Raw genomic sequence first — 23,817 nt, forward strand, 5'->3', positions numbered from 1 at the left:
TTAGTGTACCCATTATTATTTTTGTGGTACATCAGACACTAAAGGTTCTTGGTGAAGCTTTTTAGTGCACCTCTTCCTGAATCATACCCTGGCCTAGATCCACCCCCGGAATATTTACATTATTGAGTGATGAAAAGAAACACATCTAAGATTCAATGTTTACCTCCAAGAATAAAACATTATTCATATTTTTCTGGAACCATCATTTCTTAGTACATTCCATGTGTAGGCCTATTTTATTGGCTCTCGAATCTTACTACGTATTATCCATCAATTTGATACAAAATCTCGTACCGTAAATCGAGGTGACTGGAGACTTATTTGTGATTTTTTCAAATGCAGCTCGAGGATCTACCTACAATCTACCAAAATGATGATTATTTGAACAATTTGTCCCTCTTCGGTTCTAGGCATGATGAAAAAATGTCTAATGATTTTCTAAATTTTTTTATTCAAAAACAACCGTTTCAAGAGAACAGTGACTTTTCTACCAACGTTTTTCCATCACTGATATCCTAGAATTCAAGGCATGTTCTCCTCATGAAAAAATAAAACATAAAAATAGTAAAAATATTGTAAAAATTTCCTGTTTTATTTGCGACATTTGAACTTTTGACAATAATTAGCAATTTTATGAAATTTCGATTAAGACTTCCATCCATTGTCAAGTATGTTGTCGATAAATTAAATGGCTGGAACAATGATTAGTGTTGACACATTATACAAGAAAGTACTATTGGTTTTATGATTTCCATAGATGTTTGTTCTTCAACCAGGGTTGGCGGTAGCATTTTCGCTTTGTCAGACCATCCTCAAACCGAAACTTAGGTGCAAAACCCTATTTTGGTAAATTAGGTCATGGACTCTAAAAATTTGATTCAACGCTAAACATAATCAGCAAAATTTTCTGCCAGCCCTGTAAATTTGGTGTTCATTTGATTGCAAATAAAATATGTACATTTAAACACAAAATATTCCCAGAAAGAAAAAACACCATCACACAAAATTTGTTCATTCAGTATATATTATAAAATTGTAGCTTCATTAGTCAGCTGATCTAACAATGGTTGTTTAAAAAATGTGAACCAAACAGAAGATAACAATTTTCAAATCCTAAGTGTAACAATTTTCAAAACACAACTCATACAATCATCATTCAATAATCATGTATCATTAATACAATGCTTAAATATCATTACGATATAGGCCTATTATGTATATCATGTCAAATATATCTGCGATGATAAGCTTGTGACAGACTTTTTAGGATTTTGTCGGCATTCGCCTGTGATTGACTTCGGGAGATCGAGGTCGACAAATTTATTCTATTTCGGTGCAAATAAAAAAACACCACCAATCAAATGATCATATGATTCAGCATGGTATCCTTTTGCCAAATCAATATGATGGAGGGGAAACACAAGAGCAAAAATTATTTTTTGTATCAAGAGCAAAAAAAGTAATCGACGACTAAAATTTGGCGATGAAATCAAGGATGGATCTAGGATTCTTTGAAGGGGTGGCCCTAAAAATTGGAATGGGCACTTAATTTGAAGGAATAGGGCAGATTTGGCAGTGCGAGGGCTGCAAAACATCGGTAGGGCTTCCGGTGGCTCTCCAATAAAATATTTAGGACCAAACACAGACTTTAACGGTCCTAATCGGGGCAATTTGGAATTCCTTTTCGTCTTTTAAAATCCTCTTAGCAAAACTTGTTTTCAGACTTTGAAGGAGGGATATTCAAATTTTGAAGTGGGCGTACCATACCAATCCACACCCCTAAATCTGCCCTTGGAAATCAAACATGCTTGATTCGTGCAAATCGATTAGCTATCTCGAAGATTTGTGTTGCGTCCCTCAACGCACTGGGTAAAATTCAATTTGTCGATGAAAGAAGGTGCCACAAGCTTAAGTCAGAGAAAATATTCGAATTTTCAAACTAGATTTCGATGACAACTGTTTGGGATAAAATAATACTTAAACATACAACGTCAAAACTGAAGTGAAAAATGAATAAAAAAGAACCAGAATCAATAAACACAGTATTCATACTTTAAAACTAAACTTATTATGATATAATGAAATCTATTGATAATAGAGGAATTTTAGTACAGCCTATTTTGTCTTTAGTGGACCTTGTTCCACAGTGTCGAGTAAAAACCTGACTTGTTAATAATTCATCTTATCAATCATTTAATCAAAACCAAACCACCAGCCTACATCAACTGTTGAGGAATTGAGCCGGATGCTGAATATCCTCCCTTGGCACACACCAGACTACCTGATATCTCTAATCCTAGTAGTTTTCACCACAACTATTATCTAAAACAGTACTTTAATTGAAAATGAGCAGAGTTTTTTTTATTTTTTGGGGAGTAGTCGAGCTCGTAAAAAGAGCAGAAATCATCCTCAAATAGAATTCATAGTCAGGTCTGTTTGGTAGGGATTTGACGAACTGAGAGTCTGCCACCATCAGCCTGTGTGCTGGGGCTAATTAGCCAGGGTTTTGTGCATGATGATCATCATGCAATGCTATCAGGTTTGAAGGATGGGTCAGGTTCTTTAGACTGCAAGGTGAACTAGTGAATTTAGATTCTGCGACTACAAACCATCATACTACAACTTGAATAGAAATACTTTGTACAGTAGACTCTGCCTAAGTCGGATCTTGTCGAGTCATAAAACCGCTAAACTCTGTGCAATATAAAAAAATTTGCAGTTATTTCCTATATTAAGTAATGCTTTCATATTCACCAAAGCCGTAGCCGGTCAAGTCGGGTAATCGCCTATCTCATAGCAATGTCTCAATTGTTTTCGTTACTTACTGCGCCTAAGTCGTACATTCTGAACGACCATTGGTCTAACCAGTATTATTTAACCCCCAGTGAATTCTGACAATTTATGACAGGACCAATAATGCTCGTAGGGCCGGCGCCGACAATTGAAAACAGTAAATTAATTCTGCGGGAGGGTTCGAATCCCGGATAAATGACGCTGACAGCAGAACAACCAAAAACTGAGGTTACTTATTCAAATAGTACACATTTGATCATTTGTTTACGTTTTTCTCTGCATATAACAGCTTTTAAAGTGAATAAACCTTATATTAGCAACCACAGTCCTTAATAAATGAGTTCCAAAATATCAAAAAGAATTGGTCTTCCAAGGCGGATTCCGGCTGTGTCGGACGAAATTATCGGGCACAAATTGATCCCACTTTGGCAGAGTTTACTGTAATCGCACATTGATCAAACATGGTAGAACTCAAATATGAGCGCTCACACCTTCCTGAACTCCAACTTGAGTATCCACTTCAATCAAAAAATTGTTTTAATTCATAAACATTTAAACTAAAAACCCTTTCTGAAATTCTAATTAATAAAATAAATTACTAAATAATTCTCTTATTATTAATAAATTCATCACCTACACGCGTACATATAATGTATGTATTCCATTTATTATCATAGTTAATATTGATAGTTACGTATCCATCTAATGAACAGATAGAAGAAAGGCGCTCATTGTATAGGAATGATAGATCACCATGAGAAAACCTCTCGACAAAGTTCCACATAACAGAAAAACATTCAACCAGAAAAAAACTCGCAATCATTCAATTGTAAAGTTAATCCGATTAACAGGTGACTACTGCCCCCATATATGGATATTCTGAGCCTCCCATTCGGAGGAATATGCGAGATATTCTACCAAAGTGTTTGTCAATAACCGACCAGATTTATCATTTTCAAAAATTGGCTAGATTTCGCAAATATAAAATATTTCACAAGCGATAACCGGGCGTGGATCCAGGGCCATTCGGTGACTACAGCACAGTGAAAAAAGGGCACCAACTTTGAAAAAGGCCAGTATTAATGCCCAGCGAGCGATGTTGAGTTCGAGTGCCATTTATTGGTATCATGCCACTAAATTTGCCTTCAAATTCAATTTGCTTGTGCTTTTTTTTTTTTTTATAGATTTTTGGCGAAATTTGCCCTTTTTCAAGGGCATTTGAAAACTGCGACTACCACACGTACTGCATGTGCGATGGTATGGATCCGCGCCTCATAACATAAGAGAACGCATTAATAGCATACACTTAGCAAACTCGGATAAACGCATGTGTCGATAAATTTCTGCCATATTCCAGTCTTGCAATATGACAGTACTAATTATATGAATAAGTTGGACTTAATCATACCTGTTAATCAACTATGAAAATGCCAAAATTTTGCGGATACATTTTACAGTTCCAAGTGATCCGAATTATGCTTACCCTTTTGCTATAGCTTTAAGTTGTGGTTACAAAAAATATAAGCAAATTCCACAGCCGAAAGGAGTTCATATAAATGATTTCGACTATTAAATAGGTTCTCCATTTTAGGGAGGGATTCATTCAAATCTTATTTACAAAAGATGGAACATTTATCTAATCAACATCAATGGAAAAATGGATTGTATAAAAGTTTTGTTATCTCCATAAATGACAAGCAAACAAACACTTTAAATCTATAACTATCTTGTTTCAAATTGATCAAGTATTTGACAATTTTTCTCATACTCTTTGTTTGTTTATTTTGCTTGGTTTACTAATAAATCTTATTCAAATTCTAACACACACACATTTTACACGAGAAATTCTCTCGATACTATAATGCTTAAGCAATGACAACAGTTTGCACTGTTACGTTTAAAACTCAAAAATGAAAAAAGAATACGCTGAAAAAACGTTACAACAAAATTTCCAGAGACAGTGATTTTTACAGTTAGTGAATCCATAGGCTGAAATTTGTTAATGAGTTTCATATAGTGATTCCAAAGATTCATTCCGTATGAAAGCAGACAGGAGTCAATCTTGTTTCGTTGTAACAATAAATTCAATGAATCTTTCCCCTATTTTTGAACAAACACAGTGTTAGGTGGTGTAAAAACATTATCATACGCATTATCAAAGTATTATCTATGTCGTTTTTTGGTTGATTTTTCTGTCGATGAATCCTGAAAAAAGACCATAAAAAATTAGTCAATGAATTAACAGTTTTCTTGCATTATTGATAATGTCACTTTTGTCACGTTTCTAGTAAGTATGCCTAGTGCGCACCAAAAAATTCTCTGATTTTGGATAGATTGTCAATGATTTTTCCATACGAATATCCCCCCTGAAAGTACGCTATCTTTTTTCACTGCAGCGGTTTACAAGGATAACGACAAAGCGAGGTACGAATGCACAATAGGAGAGGGTAAATACTATTCAGAAATTTCAGTTTCCAAAAATTGAAGTATCATCTTCAAATACTGTTCTCTTTTGATGGTTTTTGCTCGACTGACTAGCCCAGCACAAAATAGTGGGAGGGGCTGATAAACTAAATTCAAACCTAGATTGCAAGTTAAAAGGAAAAGAGCACTTTTTTAGAGCACAAGGACTACTGGAGTACTGGAAGAAAAACCGGTTGGCCAGAGTGCGTCAATCCAGCCCATGGGCTTCTTGATTCTAAAATCATTCGTAAATAAAATAACCCCAGCAACAACAATGGGAGCTTCAAAACATTTGTACAGGTAAACGTATCACGTACATCCAATGAGTGACCTGGCATTCCTCACAAATAAATAGATTTTAAGCTTGAAAGTGCCTTCCAAAGGCAGCCCTACACACTTACAGTGCCATGCCCAATAAGGCAGCACAAGAGGTGACTATGGACCTTACCCTAGTGAGAATAACCGCTTCAAAGGAAAGATCTGCTTCAATTCTCTGCATTAAGCAAGGTTCTCACTGGGTTGAAAATAAAGCATGGCGGTCCTCAGAAAGTGAGTGCAGAATTTATGAATTCATATATTTGCACAGTGCTCTGTGTTAACCTTTCATGGTACACCTGCAGGCCCTTTATCACAAAGAGATGGAGCAAAAATTATACTAAAGGGAGCGTATGGATCAATTTCCTCAACAGCACACCAATTGGCAAACTATGTTCACTTGAAGTAATAAATGGTACCTGTTAATGCCTGCTTGGACTCCTACTCTGAAATGTCTGAAGGCAACAAATTCGATCTGAAGCCGATTTTATCTATTAACACACGTCCAAGTTCATCAGCATTTTCAAAAATTTTTAATTAGTACCAGTAACAGAAAATCAGAACGGTTGGCAGCCCACAAGAGCTCACTGGTTGGACCAATGGGTTAGACGAGAAGATACACAATATCTGTGTATGATGATAACAAGAGAAATCCCACAATAACGAAGCCAAGATTGAAAAATTCTATATCAGAATGATTATATTTGAGGAGCGACGTTTCGGCTAACAACTGTTAGCCATCATCAGGCGGAGTACTTAAGTTCTTAATGCAAGCAAGCTCCCACTGGTCCCAACCATTCATTTGGGGTTTTTAAGAAAGGAAGGCCCCTTTAATAGAGCCTTACCTTTGCCCCGGTGACCTGGAATTATTATATTCTGACCAATAGGAGCTTGGGTTGCTGTAGCTGCATGCTTGTTCAGAGAGCATGCTTGGACAGAGGAGCCCTCTCAAGTAAGACGGGTCTGAGACTGGGCTGAACCAATCACCGTTGGTAACGTTTTCCCATGAAATATGTGAGGTGGCTCCCTCCACTCGATTTTCTAGAGTAAAAATTCTTCAATTTAAAGACAGGTCAGAAGCCTCAATACTCACATCATCTGCTTCTAAATGTCCTTTACTTTTTTTCTGATTATTTTCTTTACTGTCTCCCCCTGCGGCTTCATCATTTTCTTCTTCTTCCTCCCCATTCTCTGCTACATTTTCCTCCTGTTCATCGTCATCTGGACTTGGTTCATCAGTCTTCTTTCGTTCCGCAAGCGCATCCGGCTACAGATTAAAACAATAACTATTGAAAAATCTACTACGGAATTTCTTTCTTTCTACATGTAGGCCTACAAGGGGAGTGCCTTATACGATGGTCTGGAAGAAGTTTTAAATTTTACCTTAATTGGACCAGATTTGGGACAGCACCATATTGAGAGCAAAACGACAGGAATTAGAAGTACAATAACTAGTACACCCCAAAGCCAAGGCCTTTCATTTGTAGCATGCATAAATCCATCGATAACACTTGCCTAAAACACAAACACCGAAGAGAAGTAAGACTGACCATCTATTTACCTTAGGTTTTGATGATGACATACAACAGTATGCTATCAGCAATACTGTTGGCAGTATTATGACCAATATAAACACAGCCCATAACCATGGTTTTTCGTTAGTTACACTCAGAATTCCCTCCCAAACACTCTTCTGTAAAACAATTCAATATCCGTTTTTTTAGATAAAAGTTCATGACAAATAGCGAATAAAGCTGCTTGGAAAGTTTTTCATGCAGAAATACATAAATGGAGATTTTTGAACAAAATTCAATATTTTGCACCATTTTAATTCTATGATTGATTTAGGTTACAACATATTCAGTGCAGGATCAATATATTTTCCTTAGAAAAAAATCTTTTTTTCCTTAATCTAGAATTTCTATGCACTCAGATCATCTGAATTGAAGAATAAATGACATGAATAAAATACATTCAATACCCCCGAAATGCTGCCTTCCTGAGCTATTTTAACAGCCCACGTTTGCGCGGCCCAGTCATCCGCAACATTCTTGGAATCGGTGATGATGAAATTATCGAAGGTAATACCATCGCTCATTGACCACAGTTCTAATCCAACTGCTTTCTATAAAACAAAAATAAACACAAAATTCATTTCATAAAGTGAATCACTCAAGTCATTCATTTGGAATGGCCTACCAATACACCAGCTAACCATATCACAAATGGAAATATTCATAGTTATATAATCAGCTAGTAAAAATTCATTCATTTTCAATCATATTTATTTCAGATAGTTTCCATTAAATTGCCGTAAGAATATATTGATGCGCAAATAACCAGAATGATTAGTAGCTTAAGTAGATGGATCATCGTGGAATCTTTGATTACCCCACCAGTTTTGCTGGAAACAATGAGTTCTGATTAACATTGGGGCTATTGAGCCGATTTGACCCGATATGCATGAAAATATCGAGGTTTATCATATATATGTACATATATTCATGACATTCAGATGGGAGTCAAGTTTTCACATTTTCCATATAAACAATCAGTTCCACAGATATTGTACTGTTTTCAAAATTTTTACTTACAATTGTTGTCATCCTGAACGGATTCTTGTCATCAAAATAATCCGGATTAGGGATCATCCTTGGGGCCCATTTACCCTTGTAAGATGGATTATCTATCATTGGTGGTTTCCATTTGCCTTTATACTCAGGGTTTTTGATCATTGGTGGTTTCCATTCTCCGCATCCTGCCCCGTCAGTACATTTAGGATTATCTTGAATAAAAGTCAGGAGAAATATCAGTCTGATTGCCCTGCATAAATTCTTTCTACCAATTTAACAAACTCGTAATTGGACATGTGTGAGAATTTACAAGAAATCAAAATCCCAAAATCAAATTATGATGTGTTTCGATCTAAATTCATTCTTGTTTCTCCGGTGAAAAGTATAAGGTCCAATTCTTTAAAGATGAAGCTGACTAAAAACTTACTGATCATAGGAGCTTCCCAATCTCCATCCATATCATCATCCCTACAAAAAAAATATCACCATATATATCATTGTAATAATGTGTAATACTAAACATTCAATAATTTATTTTTTGAACCCTGTATGGCTGATTAGGAGACCAAAACTGCCCGCACATTGGCTAGTAAACCAAACCTAACAAGTTCTTGAAATCTCCAGAAATAGGCATTTGATTTGATTTCATTGATTCTTATTTGATTTTATTTTCTATAACTCAACTTTATATCTGCAAATAATGAGTACTGAAGGGCCGGAGTCCTAAAGGGAGGCATGAAGGCTACCCTCAGAAAAATTTAGAAAATTTTCATTTCTCTGAGATCACTAGTAAGCGGATTAAGAAAATCTTGCATCAAAAGTTGTTTATTCAAACTAGGAAATAGATGATGTGTAGTTGCCTGTAAGGACACAGATTTGTCAGCAAGAGATGATCCAAACAACAGACTGTAGATTTGAATGCCACGATAATTCCTCATAGAAGATCAAGATTTTCTATAAGGATAAAGTGATGTCAATATTTCCATCGCAATGCAGTGGTTTAAAAACTACAGAACAAACTGCTGTCACTCTTTTTTTTATACTAAGTAACAAATGACCGATGGAATAATGAACAGCATTACACTGCTATCAGTAAGGATTCCAATCAGCAGAAACAGTTTTATTATGAGCAGCCAATCCAGCATTTGTTTAGCCAGAGACCCAAATATGACATCAATAACTACCACCTTCCTCCTTCCAATTTTCATAACGGATCTAGACGATCACATACATCACATACATTACATTTTGCTCTAAATAAATGAATTTCCAAAAGAAAGGTACTACCACATGCCTATATGAATGGATTCTGTCGGATGCAGGAACCATGAATAAGAGCCCTTTGTTGCCTACAATATTTCAGTGTCAGAAAAATACTTTTGCACAAATCTTGCTCAATAACTCCATACTCAGATACATCGTCCATTTGGTCACACTAGAAAAATTTCTGAAAGTAATGGTCAGACTCACCAGTCGGTAGGCTTCTGAGCCTCTGGGTCCGCTATCAATTCAGGTTCGTCATCCAACCAACCACTTGGTTTCTCTGCAGAAGAATCGGGAATAGTTTCAGCTGCATTCTCATCCCAATCCTCCGGTTTGACAGCTTCAGGATCGGGTATCTTTTCCCGGTCGTCCCAATCCGTTGGCTTCCTATCATTCGGATCGATGATTTCTTTCGCTGGATTCACAGCAGGACTGAAAAGAAATAAAGCATGCAAAACAATGAGAGGCCAACAGTTTAAGGCCAAAAATAAGTTTCTTAATTTTCGTTAAGGGTGCCCATCAGGTGGCGTTGGATTAGAGTCGTGTGCAACTAGATAGACAACCCACATGCATACACACGCAGTTTGTTATAAACACCTGCTCCACTAAGTGTTCTATACCGACGTGCACTAAAGTTTCATGTGGTGTTTTAATTAAAGAGGCTTAAGATAGAATAAACTTTCCTTGATTATGAACTTGATTATAAATAATCATTAAAACTTTTAAGGTAGAGGAGGACTGCCAGTTTTGTAGTGGAATTCGTTATAATAATTCATTGATTTTTAGGGTTTTCTGTTACTTCACAGAAAACCCTATTGATATCTGCGTGATTATTATTAGGGTTTCTGCTGCTTTGGCAGAAACCCTATTGGATTCCTCCTGATTATTATTTTAACATATTTACCACTAAATTTCGTCACAAAAAAATCATCTTCTATTAGATTTGACTAGTAACAACTTTGAAACGAAATGTTAAACTCTGATAATAATATAACAGTCTCTTGCTGCGCGTAGTTTCTATGGATGTACTGTGCTTCCTATTTTAAACTTGAAGTTACTTAAAGATAACACCGGTGGAAAAAGCAATCATCAATCATGGCGCGCATACTGGCGCGAATTTGAAAGTTTGTGACGTCATTTCATAAATAAAAAAAGAAGGAAGGCTCCGAGAATATCCAAATCACAGGTTACTGTGAATAAATGGGGTTCGACCATTCACAAGTTAAAAATGTACTTCCTTGTTTATGAAGTAAGTTTATTCATACTGTTATTAAAAGCAGTTCCTTTTAAACATTCTGTAATAGTTTAGTTTTGTTCGTGGATATCAATACTTCGAATAGTCAACAGCGGTTTATTTATTTATTGTACCGGTTCGCGTTTTCTTAATTGAATTGAATTGGTCCGGTCCAAAAGGCGGGTCATACTAGTTAGCGTCAGAAAATGTCAGCGTCGGTGATACCTTGTTATCATCGATATCAAACGGTCTAAAGTCAGTTTATAAATCATAAATTGGAGGTCCCTTGTACATGTACATCACATCGTGACGCAGCGGCGATGGTAAAGTCATAGAAGAACAGTCAGTTGAAAATACCTACCCACTGCACCGATAAAGAATGATTGCTAGTCAGAGACCAGTGACAGTCAGTAATGGGGAGTGATGGTACCGTTCGTGATTATGTTTTTATAATGGTTATTGGACGTCATTTTCATATGTGAATTGTAGTCCCCATCTGATCGCTTGACTTGTCAGACTGACTTGTCACTCCTCTACTAATAGTAACACTAAGGCCTTCCCTCCTGCATAGTTTACCCTATAGGCCAGATTTGTGCTTTGGGCCAAATTCGGTTTTCTTATCTAGTCGACTTTTTGTCGGAACTATAACCGAATATGCGCTTAAACTATAACTAGGGAATGGTAAAAACACCGTAGCTTCGTTCTTCTCGATGTTATTTCCCCCAAAACCTGGCGCATTAGTACTTTGCGCGTAGTAGCACATGCGCGCAGTAGCACATGTGGGTCAACATATCCATGTTGTGAGTTGACCCCTAGGTGGCACTCTTTAAAAAAAACGGAATGTAGCGAACTGATTTCGGGTGAAATCTTTGCTCGCATTCCTGAACGACATTCTATCCAGAAAGGCAGAAACCCGTTATGGCTGCTTGCAGCTATATTTATTATTATTTTCTTCCACAATATTTTTACCAAAAGAACATAGGCTTTGTTACCTTACCGCTGTTTCATATACAATCCATATAATATCCTTCATCTCACTGAGATCTACAAATACTCCGCGTGTTTTTTCAAGAATCATTGTTACAAAAGCACTGTCGGGCCGTAAACATCGAAAATTTAGCCCCATTCAATGGGGCGGCATGTTTTTCGAGTCGTCATCCCGAAATCAACCTGCAGGCCGATTGTCATTTCGATTATCAATTCAAGTATAAATGAACTAATTTATTGCCGCAGAATTCACATTCAGCCGCGGTTTTCAAACAGTGATTTTAACGATAGCCCATTTTCCTCATCAAATCATATTACCGATACACTGGAAATTTACTACTTTAGATTTTAAAAGCACTGTCGAGCCGTAAACATCGACGTTCCGGGGATCAGCTGCGAGTTTCTCCTCATCATGAGAATCAAATCGAGTACAAATTAATTTATTACTACCAGTGATTTGGCTGCGGGTTTCAAGGAGTTAGTTTAACAAAACCTATTTTTCTTTACCGAATTAACCGTGTATTTACTAAGATAAATCTTTAGTGTACAGCTATATTTAGGGTTTTCTGACTTTCGTCGAAAACCCTCTCGAAATTCTGTTGATTATTATTATTATTATATATTTTCCGCCGATTTCGTCAAATAAAATTCATCTTCATTCAGATTCGGCAACTGACAGCTTCGAAACGAAATGTATAAATTGATACTGTAATAACGGTCTCTCTGAACCAACAGATTGTCTGAATGTACTTTCCATCCTATTTGAAACTTAAAATTACTTATTAGGTTACTGTAAATAAAGAATTGAATTGAATTGTTAGACGACAAGCACCGGCGAAATAACAGTTTGTGACGTCATTTAGTAAGTAAATAAAGGAGGGCTCCGATAATTTCCAAATCACGGGGGACTATACTGGGGTTAGACCATTCAACCAAAAAGAGGATTGCTCCGATAATATCCAAATCATCTCATTTTATTTTTTCCATCGAATACCCGGTAATTAATTTTTCCTTTCGATCACATGCATCCAGAAAACCCGTTATCGCTGCTTTGCAGCTATATTTTTTGATTGAATTTTTTCTCATGACCTGAAAATGCTGATATAGAAAACTATATGCTGTGTGAATATGTTGAGGTAAATATTTCAATGGTAAAATCTAGGGTTAAAGAACTCAACTTATACGGTGATTTCATTATATTTTATTTATGAAGAACTGCCTTTGAAGTTGTATTTGGATTTTTCAACATTGTAAGAATATTCAAAACCACGAAACAAAATTCTTTATGGACTTTCGTAAATGTACACGAGTGTATGTTTAATCAGCATCAAAATAGAACATTGGTACTCTAGATTAGAGATTATAAGCAGACCAAATGAAAAATAGTGAAACCTTTGGATTGAATTCAAATGATGGGAGACGACTGATTTTCACAATCGAAATTTTAGATCGAAAATGAAGACAGAATATATATCAAGAACTAGGGGTCCAGGGCATGGTGCCCATTTGGGAAGTGGTTTTAAATGCTCAACAATTTCAATATTCAACGCCCCGTGGTGACCATATACAAAAACCAATGACCTTGAAACCCACCACAATCATAGAACATGTCAGCCGCTACGATTTTGCAATTGATTGTTGTAGCCTAGTATATCAATTTAGTACGTTAGTTTCAGTAGAGGAAGGACCACTCAGTATTTTGTTTCAGTTATCCATTGTTTTGTTACACCATCATGCCTCTTATGGTGGTTTAAATCAGACTTTCAGGATGTAGTGATACATTTTAAATTCTCATCAGCAGTTCAAAATACTGAGAAATGGATTTGTCATCGGCAATAACCTTACCATTTTTGGAAAGCAATGTGCCTCCAGATTGCATCTGCCCACGTTTAAAACTTTAAAATATTAAGATTCATCTGACTATAGTAAACTTCAATTATTTTATCAGGTTCAGTTGGTTGGTGTTTTATAATTTTTATTTTCAATTAAGAATAGTTTTCAAAGGTTTAATTCTATATTTTGGATGTTACTATTTTTCCTGAGTAGTTTCAGGAAATGGGGGGTAATTTAGATTGGAATTGCCTGTTGTTGAATTTTAGTCAGGTACCAATCTAATAAGGAAATACTAAGTTATTCTACTATTCAATGCCCCCTGGTGACCATATAGAACAACTAATGTCCTTGAAACTCACCAAAATCATAGAACACGTTATGGGCTACAACTTTCCAATTGGTTGTAGTAACACAATATGCTCAGGTATCAAAATGTGGAAAAACTTTTTTCCACCAACGAATGAGTACTGATGACACCAAGATGGCCGCCAATTGCGTCATAATTAGCAGATCAAAAATACCTGTCTCAGGCATAAAACATCCCTTTCCAAAGAATACCAAATACCATCACAAATTGCAATGGCTGCCAGTCAGCCATCTTGATTCTGCCAGTTTTTGGGCTGAAGGTGTGTCTAATGTAGATACTGTGTAGCCCAAATATCAAGACATCACATTGAAGCATCTTCAAAACTTCCCAAAATAACTGGATTCCCTCTACGGACGGACAAACGACAGACGAAAAGTGAACGCAATAGCCCGCTGGGAGTAAAGTCCCAAGTGGGCTAAAAAACTGTCTTTTTTCAAATTATAAATGGAAAGGCATACCTATCTTCGGCATGAAGTTTTTGGCAGAATTTCAGAGAATCCGTGCTCCAAGTAATCAAAAAAGCTTAAGATGTCCCCCTTGATTGAATCCAGAAGTTTTCATGAAAATCCGTCTATTGATAGGATCTCCATCACACACAACTGCATGATGATTCATCATGAATATACATGGAAGTGGGTTTTCCCCACTGACTCAAATAGACACTCTCCTGTACGAGGTTTGTTAGACAATTTATTTTCGTAAATTGAACAATTTCCAAGATTCACTCCCCACTGCACTTCTTTAAAATTCACTGGTTTTTCCCGGCCGCCAGCGACGAACCATGGCAGTTGAATCATTTGCAGTTTCCAAGAAAACTTTAACTAGGCCACGCACGTGTGTGAAGAATCAATATACGTAAAAGGGCATGTGTTATTCCGAAAACGAAATGTAGTTCCAACAACAAATAAATAACTAAATTGATAAATAAGCAAGGGATTCCGATGAAATTCAATAGCGTTAGACTTTTATTACTGCATTGAATGTTTAAAAATTCTGAAGAGAAACTAAGCCTCGTTAAGAAGTTATTTTGTACCTAAGGAAGAAAGTTACAAATGCGATAGCAAAATTGACTTAGCTAAATCGAAAGTCCATAACAATCCAATTAATTTGCATCCTATCCCATAAAAGACTTGATTTTTATGCCTAATGCTTGTATCAGTTTTGAATGGAAACCTCAAATCAATTTTAGAAAATGGATGGAAACTCACGTAAAATCTTGTAACAAATGTCCAGAGTTGATGAGTCCTTGATCTATGTACATCTCAAAAGTGTTATCAGGGAAAAGAACTGGAAAGAATATCAGTATTATGAGGATAATCATGATATCAAATTTTGTAGAGAATGAAAAAGGTTTTCTAAGCGGATTAAATCTCACCTAATGTGTATAAGTGAGTTTTTTTATCGGTGTAAAATTTATCAATAGAAGCAGACGGCTTTTTAGCATGCTTTTCCTGAAAAATTAAAAGAGTTTACATCAAAAATGAATCACCCAGAAATAAAGTTTTACTGATATTCTAATGAATGGTCCAAGGCCACTTGCAAAAAGGCAATAAAACTCTTCAATGCCCCCTGGTGAATGTATACTAACACAATGGCCTAGAAGCTCACCACAATCATGGAACTTGTCATTGGCTGCTATTTTGCAAAAAGTTAAAAATGTTTCAATATTCAACTCCCTCTAGTGGGGAGAACAATACACCGGCTAATCCCAATTCTGAGTGATGAGATGTGCCCTCCAGACAAGAGCTGAGAAATCTTAAATATACAAGTTGAAACCTGACATGACTTTCAATTGCCACAAAAAGCAATGACCTAAAAACGGGGCCTGTTTCAAGGACTAGGCATGAAATATCCCTAGGGGTAAATCCTCAATCTGGGAGACAACCACCATAGGAACAATGAGAAACCATGGTTATAACTGACAAATTTTGAAATGTTCCCAGGGACTATTTTTCTTCCACATCTATGAAACCCAGCTCAGGTTGATATATATGTCAAAGATTTCATCACTGAAGTATACCTATCTCACTAACTGGCCATCTTGTGAATTAGATTGGGACAATTTTTGTCGCAGTTATGCTAGAGTACTGAACAACCGTAAAAAGTGGGTACATTTCCAATGTTAAATTAAAATAGTACCTCAAATTGTCCTTTTCGTGGATGTTTGTGTCTGAATATAAAATGAAACTGAAACAAAGAAAATAATTCAGTTAATCATTAGCTAACTGGTATTTCTAAATCGGGAAGATTTTATACTCTTTAGATACACAATCAAAAAGATACCTTGTAATCAAGTCCGCATTTATCAGGTCCAAACATAATCGTATATGGTGTTTTATCCCTGAACTGTTTCTGCAACATGAGAATAATTAACCAGAAGTAAGCAATAGTGGCGAGAGATTTCATTGTAAGTAACGTTTCTATGTATCCAGTTGCAAACTTTTGGGTTAAAAGTGAACTCAAACAATTGAGTAAAATCTAAATGGAACTGCAGCTTAAATTCATTGAATATCCACGATTTTCGCGTGTGATCATTGCTTGAAGTCGGATAACAGTTCAAAACCACTGCACTGTCAAACATTCAGAGATGTTTCACAGTGGGTGGATTAATGAAATAGAAGACCACACTTGTAGCCTAGCAAGAGTATTGTCGGGATTTTCAATGAACATAGTTATTTGTATACAACACTCGTGTGCATGACGGGCTGAAACAACATAAATGTTTTCATGCCTAGCTTTGGAGTCTGCAATATGGCGGCTTCTATCCACTGTTAATGCTCCTGATAGCCAAATAAAAATTGTTGTGCATGATTTAATCAGGTAAAATAGAAAGTTATAACTGGCATTAACTAACAATAGAAGAAAATAGATTTTAGTTTAGATGCTGTAGTTCCCCTTTTACTTAGAACTGGTAACATCATCCTCTAGTTGGTTTCTTACCAGGTCTAGGTCAGGATTATCGGACAACAATTTTATATACGCTCCTCCGCATTCAATACCATTTTGGAATCGCACTTCATACCTGATAAAACAAAAACCTCAAAATTTAATAACTATAATTTCGTATATACTTGCAATAACAGTGTAAAATAAATATGAATATATACTTTCCTTAAGTTTACTCATTTTTTGCACCAAGAACGATAGGATCCTTAAAATAGGGATTCTGACTATGAGGTCAATAAGCAAGGAAAATTCCAAGCTTAAATTCTAGTACTTACTGAGCAACAAATGGTTTCTTATCAAACACAAACGGTTTATCTAACATCGATGAGATGGCATGATGTTTCGCTTGACTCTGTGAAATGAAAAGTTATTTTCTATTTTTCATATTCAAAAAAATTACTCATATATACTCAGACTGGCAAAAAAGAGATAAATACAATAGTGTCTGTGTTTCAGTTAGATTCTAATTGATACCTCTGATTTCTTGTGATAAGACAATAATTCGAGACAAAAAGATCTGCTACATATCTATTCATTGAAGGCCTGGGTTACAGACTTCTACGCATTTTTAAGCCCTTAGCACTTTCCAATTTTATACATGTACATACTTTCATGTATCGTAGTCGAAATATCAAATGAAATACATATTCTTATTTCGCAAAAGTAAAAGTACAATCACTTACCTTTAATACTAAAGCTAGGTCACCCTGAATAGCATTATCCATAGGTTCCTCAACAGCCCAGACTCCATCATATTTTGCTATGGTTTCATCGGAATCATCTTTTTTTGCTTCAGATTTTATCCATTTCTTCTCAAACTCTGCCGGGTCGTCGAATGTGTAAGCGAGATAGGTGTTGCCATTGGGTACAGGTTTGCTATACACCGGCTATAAATACAATACAAATCAAGAATATAAATATAATAGTAGATACTAAGGTTTTTCGAGCTCAGAAAATTACCCAAAAAATGTAAGGCATTGCATCGCAATGAAATATTGTACTAGCTGGTTCAACAGTAATATTGAACTGATGATTACACATTATTCTATTTAAACAATCTGGCTCATGTGTCGACAATTCTAATGTGATATCATGTGCGCATAAAGAAGACCCAGCGAAAATTGCAATTTTCAAGCATATGGAATTATAATACATAAGCAATCGTTTACATTAATCAACTCTTCATTCGAGATGTCAACTTCACAGGCAACAACGGCCCCTACTAAGCCAACTTTCCAGAGGGCGATTCATCTCCCTATGTTGTACAATATTTTCAATTGAAAGCACTACAAGGCATCCTTTAATTTCAATGTGTTTTGGTTGATTGGTACTTAAGGATGTTATCTATCATCAGGCAACAAAACAAGCTTGAGAGCATACGTACAAGATTAACAAAGAATATCATCATCCAAAAATGGTGTTGTACAGGACAGAGATGAACCAAGCATTGTCAGACCCAGACGTTTGAATGAAAAATTCTGTTAAGTTTGGATAGACATGAACAGAAGGAAGTTATGCTGCTTGTGCAGATACCTATGGATATTAAGTATCACATCCCAGAGTTTAAGAGCTATTCTGGTATAAGCATTGAAACCAAAATAAATTGAATGATTCAAAAGTTCTATTGTCAAAAAATTCACTTGTTTCAATTTATTTAGGGCCAGAGATGTTATTAATTACCTTTACCTCTTGCAAACATTTCCTAACCTTTTAAGTGAAAACCTCAGTAAATAAGTACCCTTTGTAAGCTCAGTTCATCACGTCCTGTGCTCTGGAGCACATTTCATAAATTTCAAATATAGGATAAACCTTAAGAGATACACTTGTGCAATGAAAAAATATTTTAGAGTTCAATTCAAAGTTTCAAATGATACCAATGGGCCTACTACATTGTACCATACTCATGCTACATACTGAGCATATAGGTATTCATCTGCAAACATCTCCTAAAGTGGTTGGTTCAGTTTCCATGCTTATCTTACCAAAAATCCGAAGAATAACACCAACAGCCGGCAATATAATATCAAAATTTGATGAAATGTTTACATTTGAACTGTTCCACTTTATGAGTCGAGAAAGAAAACGCAATATCCGTGTATGATGAATAAACACAAGAAATCCCACAATAAATACAGCCAATCGAGAAAATTGAATAGAAGAGTATATATCTGCGCAATATATTGGCTAAAGACTATTAGCCATCATCAGGCGTACAAAAGGGATGAGTAAGTCTGATGATGGCTAAGAGTGTTTAGCCGAAACATTGCGCAATATACTTTTCTATTCAAGTTTCTCGTTTTGGCTGTATTTATTGTGGGATTTCCCGCGTTTGTTCTACGTTATGTCACGAGAATATTCATAACAAATACAAGTCAATCAGGTCCAAAATATGCTGCCGTCCAGCAATAATAGGGGGCTCTCGAGTAAATGCAAAAATGGCTTGACAACGACTAACCATGAATCTAGCAATAATGCGATAATGACATCGAAAGAGTTAATACAATGCTCATTCAATAGAAAACTCTTTTAGGCCTATAGCGTGAATTAGTAGTTAAAAATTTTGCAGATGTTACCCTTTCTTTCGGTGAGTCGGGTTTTTCTGGTTCTTGCTCAGTTGATTCTTGATTTGGATCCGGTAAATCTTCTAATGCTATATCGTCTTCTTCTGGATCAGTCTGAGCGATAGTTGAACTAACCAGAACCAGTAAAAATACCGCAAATAATCCCCAAATCTTCATTCCTATGAAATAGACACAATACAAAAATCAAAATTCATCAATGAGGAAAATGCAGTTGACTGTGGCAATCAAGGATTCTGTTAAACAGCGAGAATCCACCAGGTGGCAACTGTGTGCATTCATATGATTCTTGATTTCTTCTCAGATTAAAAGAACAAGAGCCCGAAGGGGCACTATGGCCAGCCTGTCAGCTTTTCATAAAATTGCAAATGATACTGTGGATTATATTTGCCAAAATACACTCCCAGCTCAGAGTCAATACCTATAATTTACACAAGTAATTAATTCAAGGACCTTGAAAACATTTTTAGTTGAGGAGTTTTCCAGCAATCCTGTCAATCTAGTTTTGAATGTGAAGGCAAAATATTTAGATGAAAGGAAAAGGGATTTAATTGATCAAATTGTCCCATTGTCATGCAAGCCATCTAATGGGATAATTTGAGTCCAGCATAGGGACCTTATTTAATGTGAGCACCGTCATGCAGCATGCAACCAAGGACCTTTTGAACCGTACTTGTACAAGTTCAATTCCTATTTATCCCAACCCACGTAGCATATTTTTCCTTTCTGTTTAGGTTATCAAATTTTGTTGGTGCCAAATTATCTGAATTAAGCAGATTATTCTGTATAATGAATCATTTGCTGATGGTGAGGGAACAGCCATCATACATTAGAGCTGTATAATCCCCTATCAATGTGACAAATCAGGACAGATGGCATGGCACTGGCGGTCTAAGTCACTGACAATGACTATGGTGGCACATAGGCCAAGGCAGGCTACTGGAACTAACTTCCTACTTCATTATTTATTGGTCAACATTCTGTGACTGAAGTCAGATGTCAAAATGTACATGTCCAAGCCTGCAGACCACATGGCCTACACAAACTTAAAAGATATTTTTGACACATGTGACATGGGCAAACTATAGACATTTGATACCAGCTGACAAAAGATTCTGTATAATACGGAATATCGACAAATTCAAGTTCTTGAATTATTCGTTTGATGGCGCTAGTCAGAACCGGAAATTGGAACCTAAATCCGCCGTGCTCTAGTTCATTTGCAATGAAAATCTCTCGCTTCAAGTTTTCAATGAGCGATATTTTACTTACTATACATCGTCACGCAAAATCCTTGAAATATGATATCCTACCGCTACGTTGGATATGATAAAACCTCACTTCAAATGTTAGAAATCACTAAAAATGTCCTAAAATTATCAAAAAACATTTTGCAACAGCTGATGATGTAAAGACTGGTTGCCAGGTATCACATAGTGGCAGCACTTGACGCCCGATTTCGATTGTTGGTTCGAGTCCTGGTATACTTTTCATATTTTTATTATGAATCTATTAGTGTAGACCTTCTAAAATCAATTTTATTTTGTAATATTATTTCTTATTTATCAGTGTAGCCTGCAATTAATTCCCCTTAGAGTCTTGAACTCAACAACAGAGGGATGTCACCCGGCACCGGTCTTTACTTCCGTCAGCTGCTTCGAGCATCATCGCTAAATTTGTGATTCTTGGTTATTTTTTTACATTTTTAGTGACATTTAGTGTTCGAAGTGAGGTTTTATCGAACTCAACTCATTGTCGGGATATCATACTTAAAGGATTACGTGTGACGATGTATAGTAAGTAAAATATGGTGACTGGAAGGTTGCCTCTTGACATGATCAGTCTCATTACAAAACTATCAAAAACCTAATCGTGACAATGTAAATAAAACCCGATCAAGACTGTATGTATGTAAGTGTAGAAACATGTATTCAATATTCATGTGTCTGTGCCGCTTTTTTTACTGACGGTCTATCAATGCGCATAGCACTGTCCGATCGATTGCGATACATTCACGGACCTAACCATGCACTGTATATTAGAAACCCAAAACTGCTCCCCGTGCAAAAACTTTTACTTTTAAGCAAATTCAGCACCAGATGTGAAGTACCAACTGCGCACCTCTTGATGGAGAAACCCATCCTCACCGGAGCTGCACCGTCGATGCAATACAACTACACTTCGGATACCTCAGGGCCGTACTCTCATCTGGAAAATTTGCGTTTCGAAATGTGCTTCCTTCCTATCTAGTCAACATGCAGGATCATCAACTAAGAGGACTTCTACATCAACATCTACCCGAGAAAATAACTACAATAAACTATCGGACTATTTACACGTAGAAAACGAACAAAAAAATATAAAAATGATCTTCAACCTTTTAATAATGTTATTTCCAAAATCTCGATTTATTAAATTAGGCAGCCAAGAAAATTCACCCCAATCAGTTGCTTGCCGGTTCAGACTGAATGGAAGATTGTTTGAATGAACCGGATTTCCAATTATGTACTTCGATTTAAAAAAAAAATATATATATATATATAATATATATATATATATATATATATTATGTAACACATGAAATGACCATATAAACTGATACAGTACACTTCAATATTGTTGTTAACAACATAACTGTCCAATAAAATTGTATATCCTCCTTGAAACTCGTTAAATTCTGGGAAAGTCCTATTAAAAATTTTCAAAAGGTCCTTTTCAGAAGACAGTGTATTCTATTATTCTTCATTGTGTGACTTGTACTTCCCTTTAGGGCTAGTAATATCAATTGTTTTACTACTGACTTTAAGTTTCATTTATATTTATACTCACTATTGTTGTTTATAATCACCCCTTAGTTTGCTTCCCTTTAATCTATTTTAGGGTGTAACTGTTTCTATGTTAATTTTCCTTTAGTTTGTATCATCTCTGATTACTTGAATTAGTCTCTTTGTCTCTGGATTGTATATATATCTCATAATTTCTGTAGTATCTCATTATTCCTGAAGATGACTATTAGGATATAGTCGAAACGTTGAAATAAACTACTATCTCGAAGTTTCATTTTCGGACTTTTTATTATCATTGTGGGATTCTCTCCTCATCGCGTCAACACGGATATAGTGTTCTACCAATCGTGATTTATAATGATGTCTAGCCTTAAAGGCTAGACATCATTCAAGGGCTTTGAAGTGAGGTTTGATCATATCCAATGCATTTCATTGTGAGGATGTCATATTAAGGATCACGGGTGACACATCTTGCTTATTAAAGAAAATTCTGAACTTGAATTTGTCGCCATATTCCCATATTCTACCAATGCCAGAGTCAATAAAATTCCAACAGGCCTAAAATAAGGCAGTATGAAAGTTATGAGTTTATCCATGAATGGGGCAACTCAAAACATTAGACAGGTCTTTATCCCTGGATCCACACAATATCACACTGGTGGTTTTTTTATGTCAGACCTAAATCTGTTGTGAGGCAGCAGCACTGAAAGAGTTTAACTATTGATAACTCCCTCTATCCCTCTCTTTAGTCTTTACGATATATTGCTTAAACACTTTATATTCAAAATAATCAATAATGTCAGCTACAGTTGTTCATACTTATCTATATCAAATATGGCTGAATACTGCAAATCATCACATTCCAACATCAAACACTCACTTAAAATTATCCGTGTGTTGGTCAACTAGGCCTACATTGGTTGGTTGAACGCGCTTGCATAGTAATCAACCAATTATTAGTCAGCTACAGCTAAGTGTTTATGGTATGGAACCTTTTTGGAGAATGATTTAGCTGGTTGCATGCGCCCTTTGGCTATCAATAAATTTACTATTTAATTTGAATTTAAATTGATTTTCACAATATACGGCCGTTTTAAGTAGATTGCAGTGCGTATTTAATCAGCGCTGGGCGAAATCGACTCTCGTGCGCGATCATTAATGAATCGGAAGGTGAAAAAACAAAATTGAAGACGTACCAGATGTTTAAATTGTCACAAAATCGAAGAATTTAACGCCTGTGGAAAATGCACCGGCTGCGTGGATGAAGCTCATTCGCCGACAACGTAATGTACTAAACTGTGCGCAGCTTAGAAGCCGACCGGACGCTATGTTTCTCCAACGCCGTAGTCTGCAGCAGCAGCAGTCCGTGTTGTCTTGTGGACTACCTAAACTAGTGCTTGCTATATATAGTATAGCAGCCTTTTCTTGACCCCCCATTAAGAAAGACTTTGTTTTATTTTATTTTTGTTCTGTTTGTAAATATTCTTATAACATACTTTCTTATGAAATAAATTGAAATTGAATTTTAAATTGCTTCCTGCACACGATGCACGCCAATATTAGCATTTTGCACTTTCGATGTGAAGATTATTGTATCCCGACGAATATTCCTGATTTTCCCTATAAACTCTTAAACTCTTCGATTTTAATTTCTCCGTCGTTTCGGGTATTGTAGCTT

General features: G+C 36.0%; 1 protein-coding gene across 2 annotated transcripts; it reads right to left on the reverse strand.

Annotated features, from left to right (window-relative positions):
* Window positions 1-571: 571 nt before the first annotated feature.
* LOC141906385 (calnexin-like) lies at window positions 572-23,424 on the reverse strand. 2 transcript variants are annotated; one of them, XM_074795641.1, is made up of 16 exons: window positions 23,336-23,424; window positions 19,348-19,514; window positions 17,458-17,661; window positions 17,050-17,126; window positions 16,769-16,850; window positions 16,112-16,180; window positions 15,968-16,015; window positions 15,204-15,279; window positions 15,037-15,115; window positions 9,615-9,839; window positions 8,572-8,612; window positions 8,166-8,356; window positions 7,553-7,696; window positions 6,955-7,086; window positions 6,665-6,838; window positions 572-4,998 (listed from the first exon to the last, which is right to left on the reverse strand). In XM_074795641.1, exons 2-16 carry the CDS (start codon window positions 19,510-19,512, stop codon window positions 4,957-4,959), a joined length of 1,749 nt encoding a protein of 582 aa, XP_074651742.1. In that variant the 5' UTR covers window positions 19,513-19,514; window positions 23,336-23,424; the 3' UTR covers window positions 572-4,956. The 2 variants fall into 2 exon arrangements, with proteins under 2 accessions (XP_074651742.1, XP_074651741.1); XM_074795640.1 differs by lacking the exon at window positions 6,955-7,086 and adding an exon at window positions 7,133-7,264.
* Window positions 23,425-23,817: the final 393 nt, after the last annotated feature.

This window comes from Tubulanus polymorphus, chromosome 5 (genome assembly GCF_964204645.1).
Source record: "Tubulanus polymorphus chromosome 5, tnTubPoly1.2, whole genome shotgun sequence".
NCBI lineage: Eukaryota > Metazoa > Nemertea > Palaeonemertea > Tubulaniformes > Tubulanidae > Tubulanus > Tubulanus polymorphus.

Excerpts from the sequence above, each read along its gene's own strand:
- LOC141906385 (XM_074795641.1), bottom strand. The coding sequence starts at position 19,512 with ATGAAGATTTGGGGATTATTTGCGGTATTTTTACTGGTTCTGGTTAGT. Across the intron at positions 17,127-17,457 it reads ACCTAGCTTTAGTATTAAAG|AGTCAAGCGAAACATCATGC; the intron begins GTAAGTGATTGT and ends TTCATTTCACAG. Across the intron at positions 16,181-16,768 it reads ATAATCCTGACCTAGACCTG|AAACAGTTCAGGGATAAAAC; the intron begins GTAAGAAACCAA and ends CTCATGTTGCAG.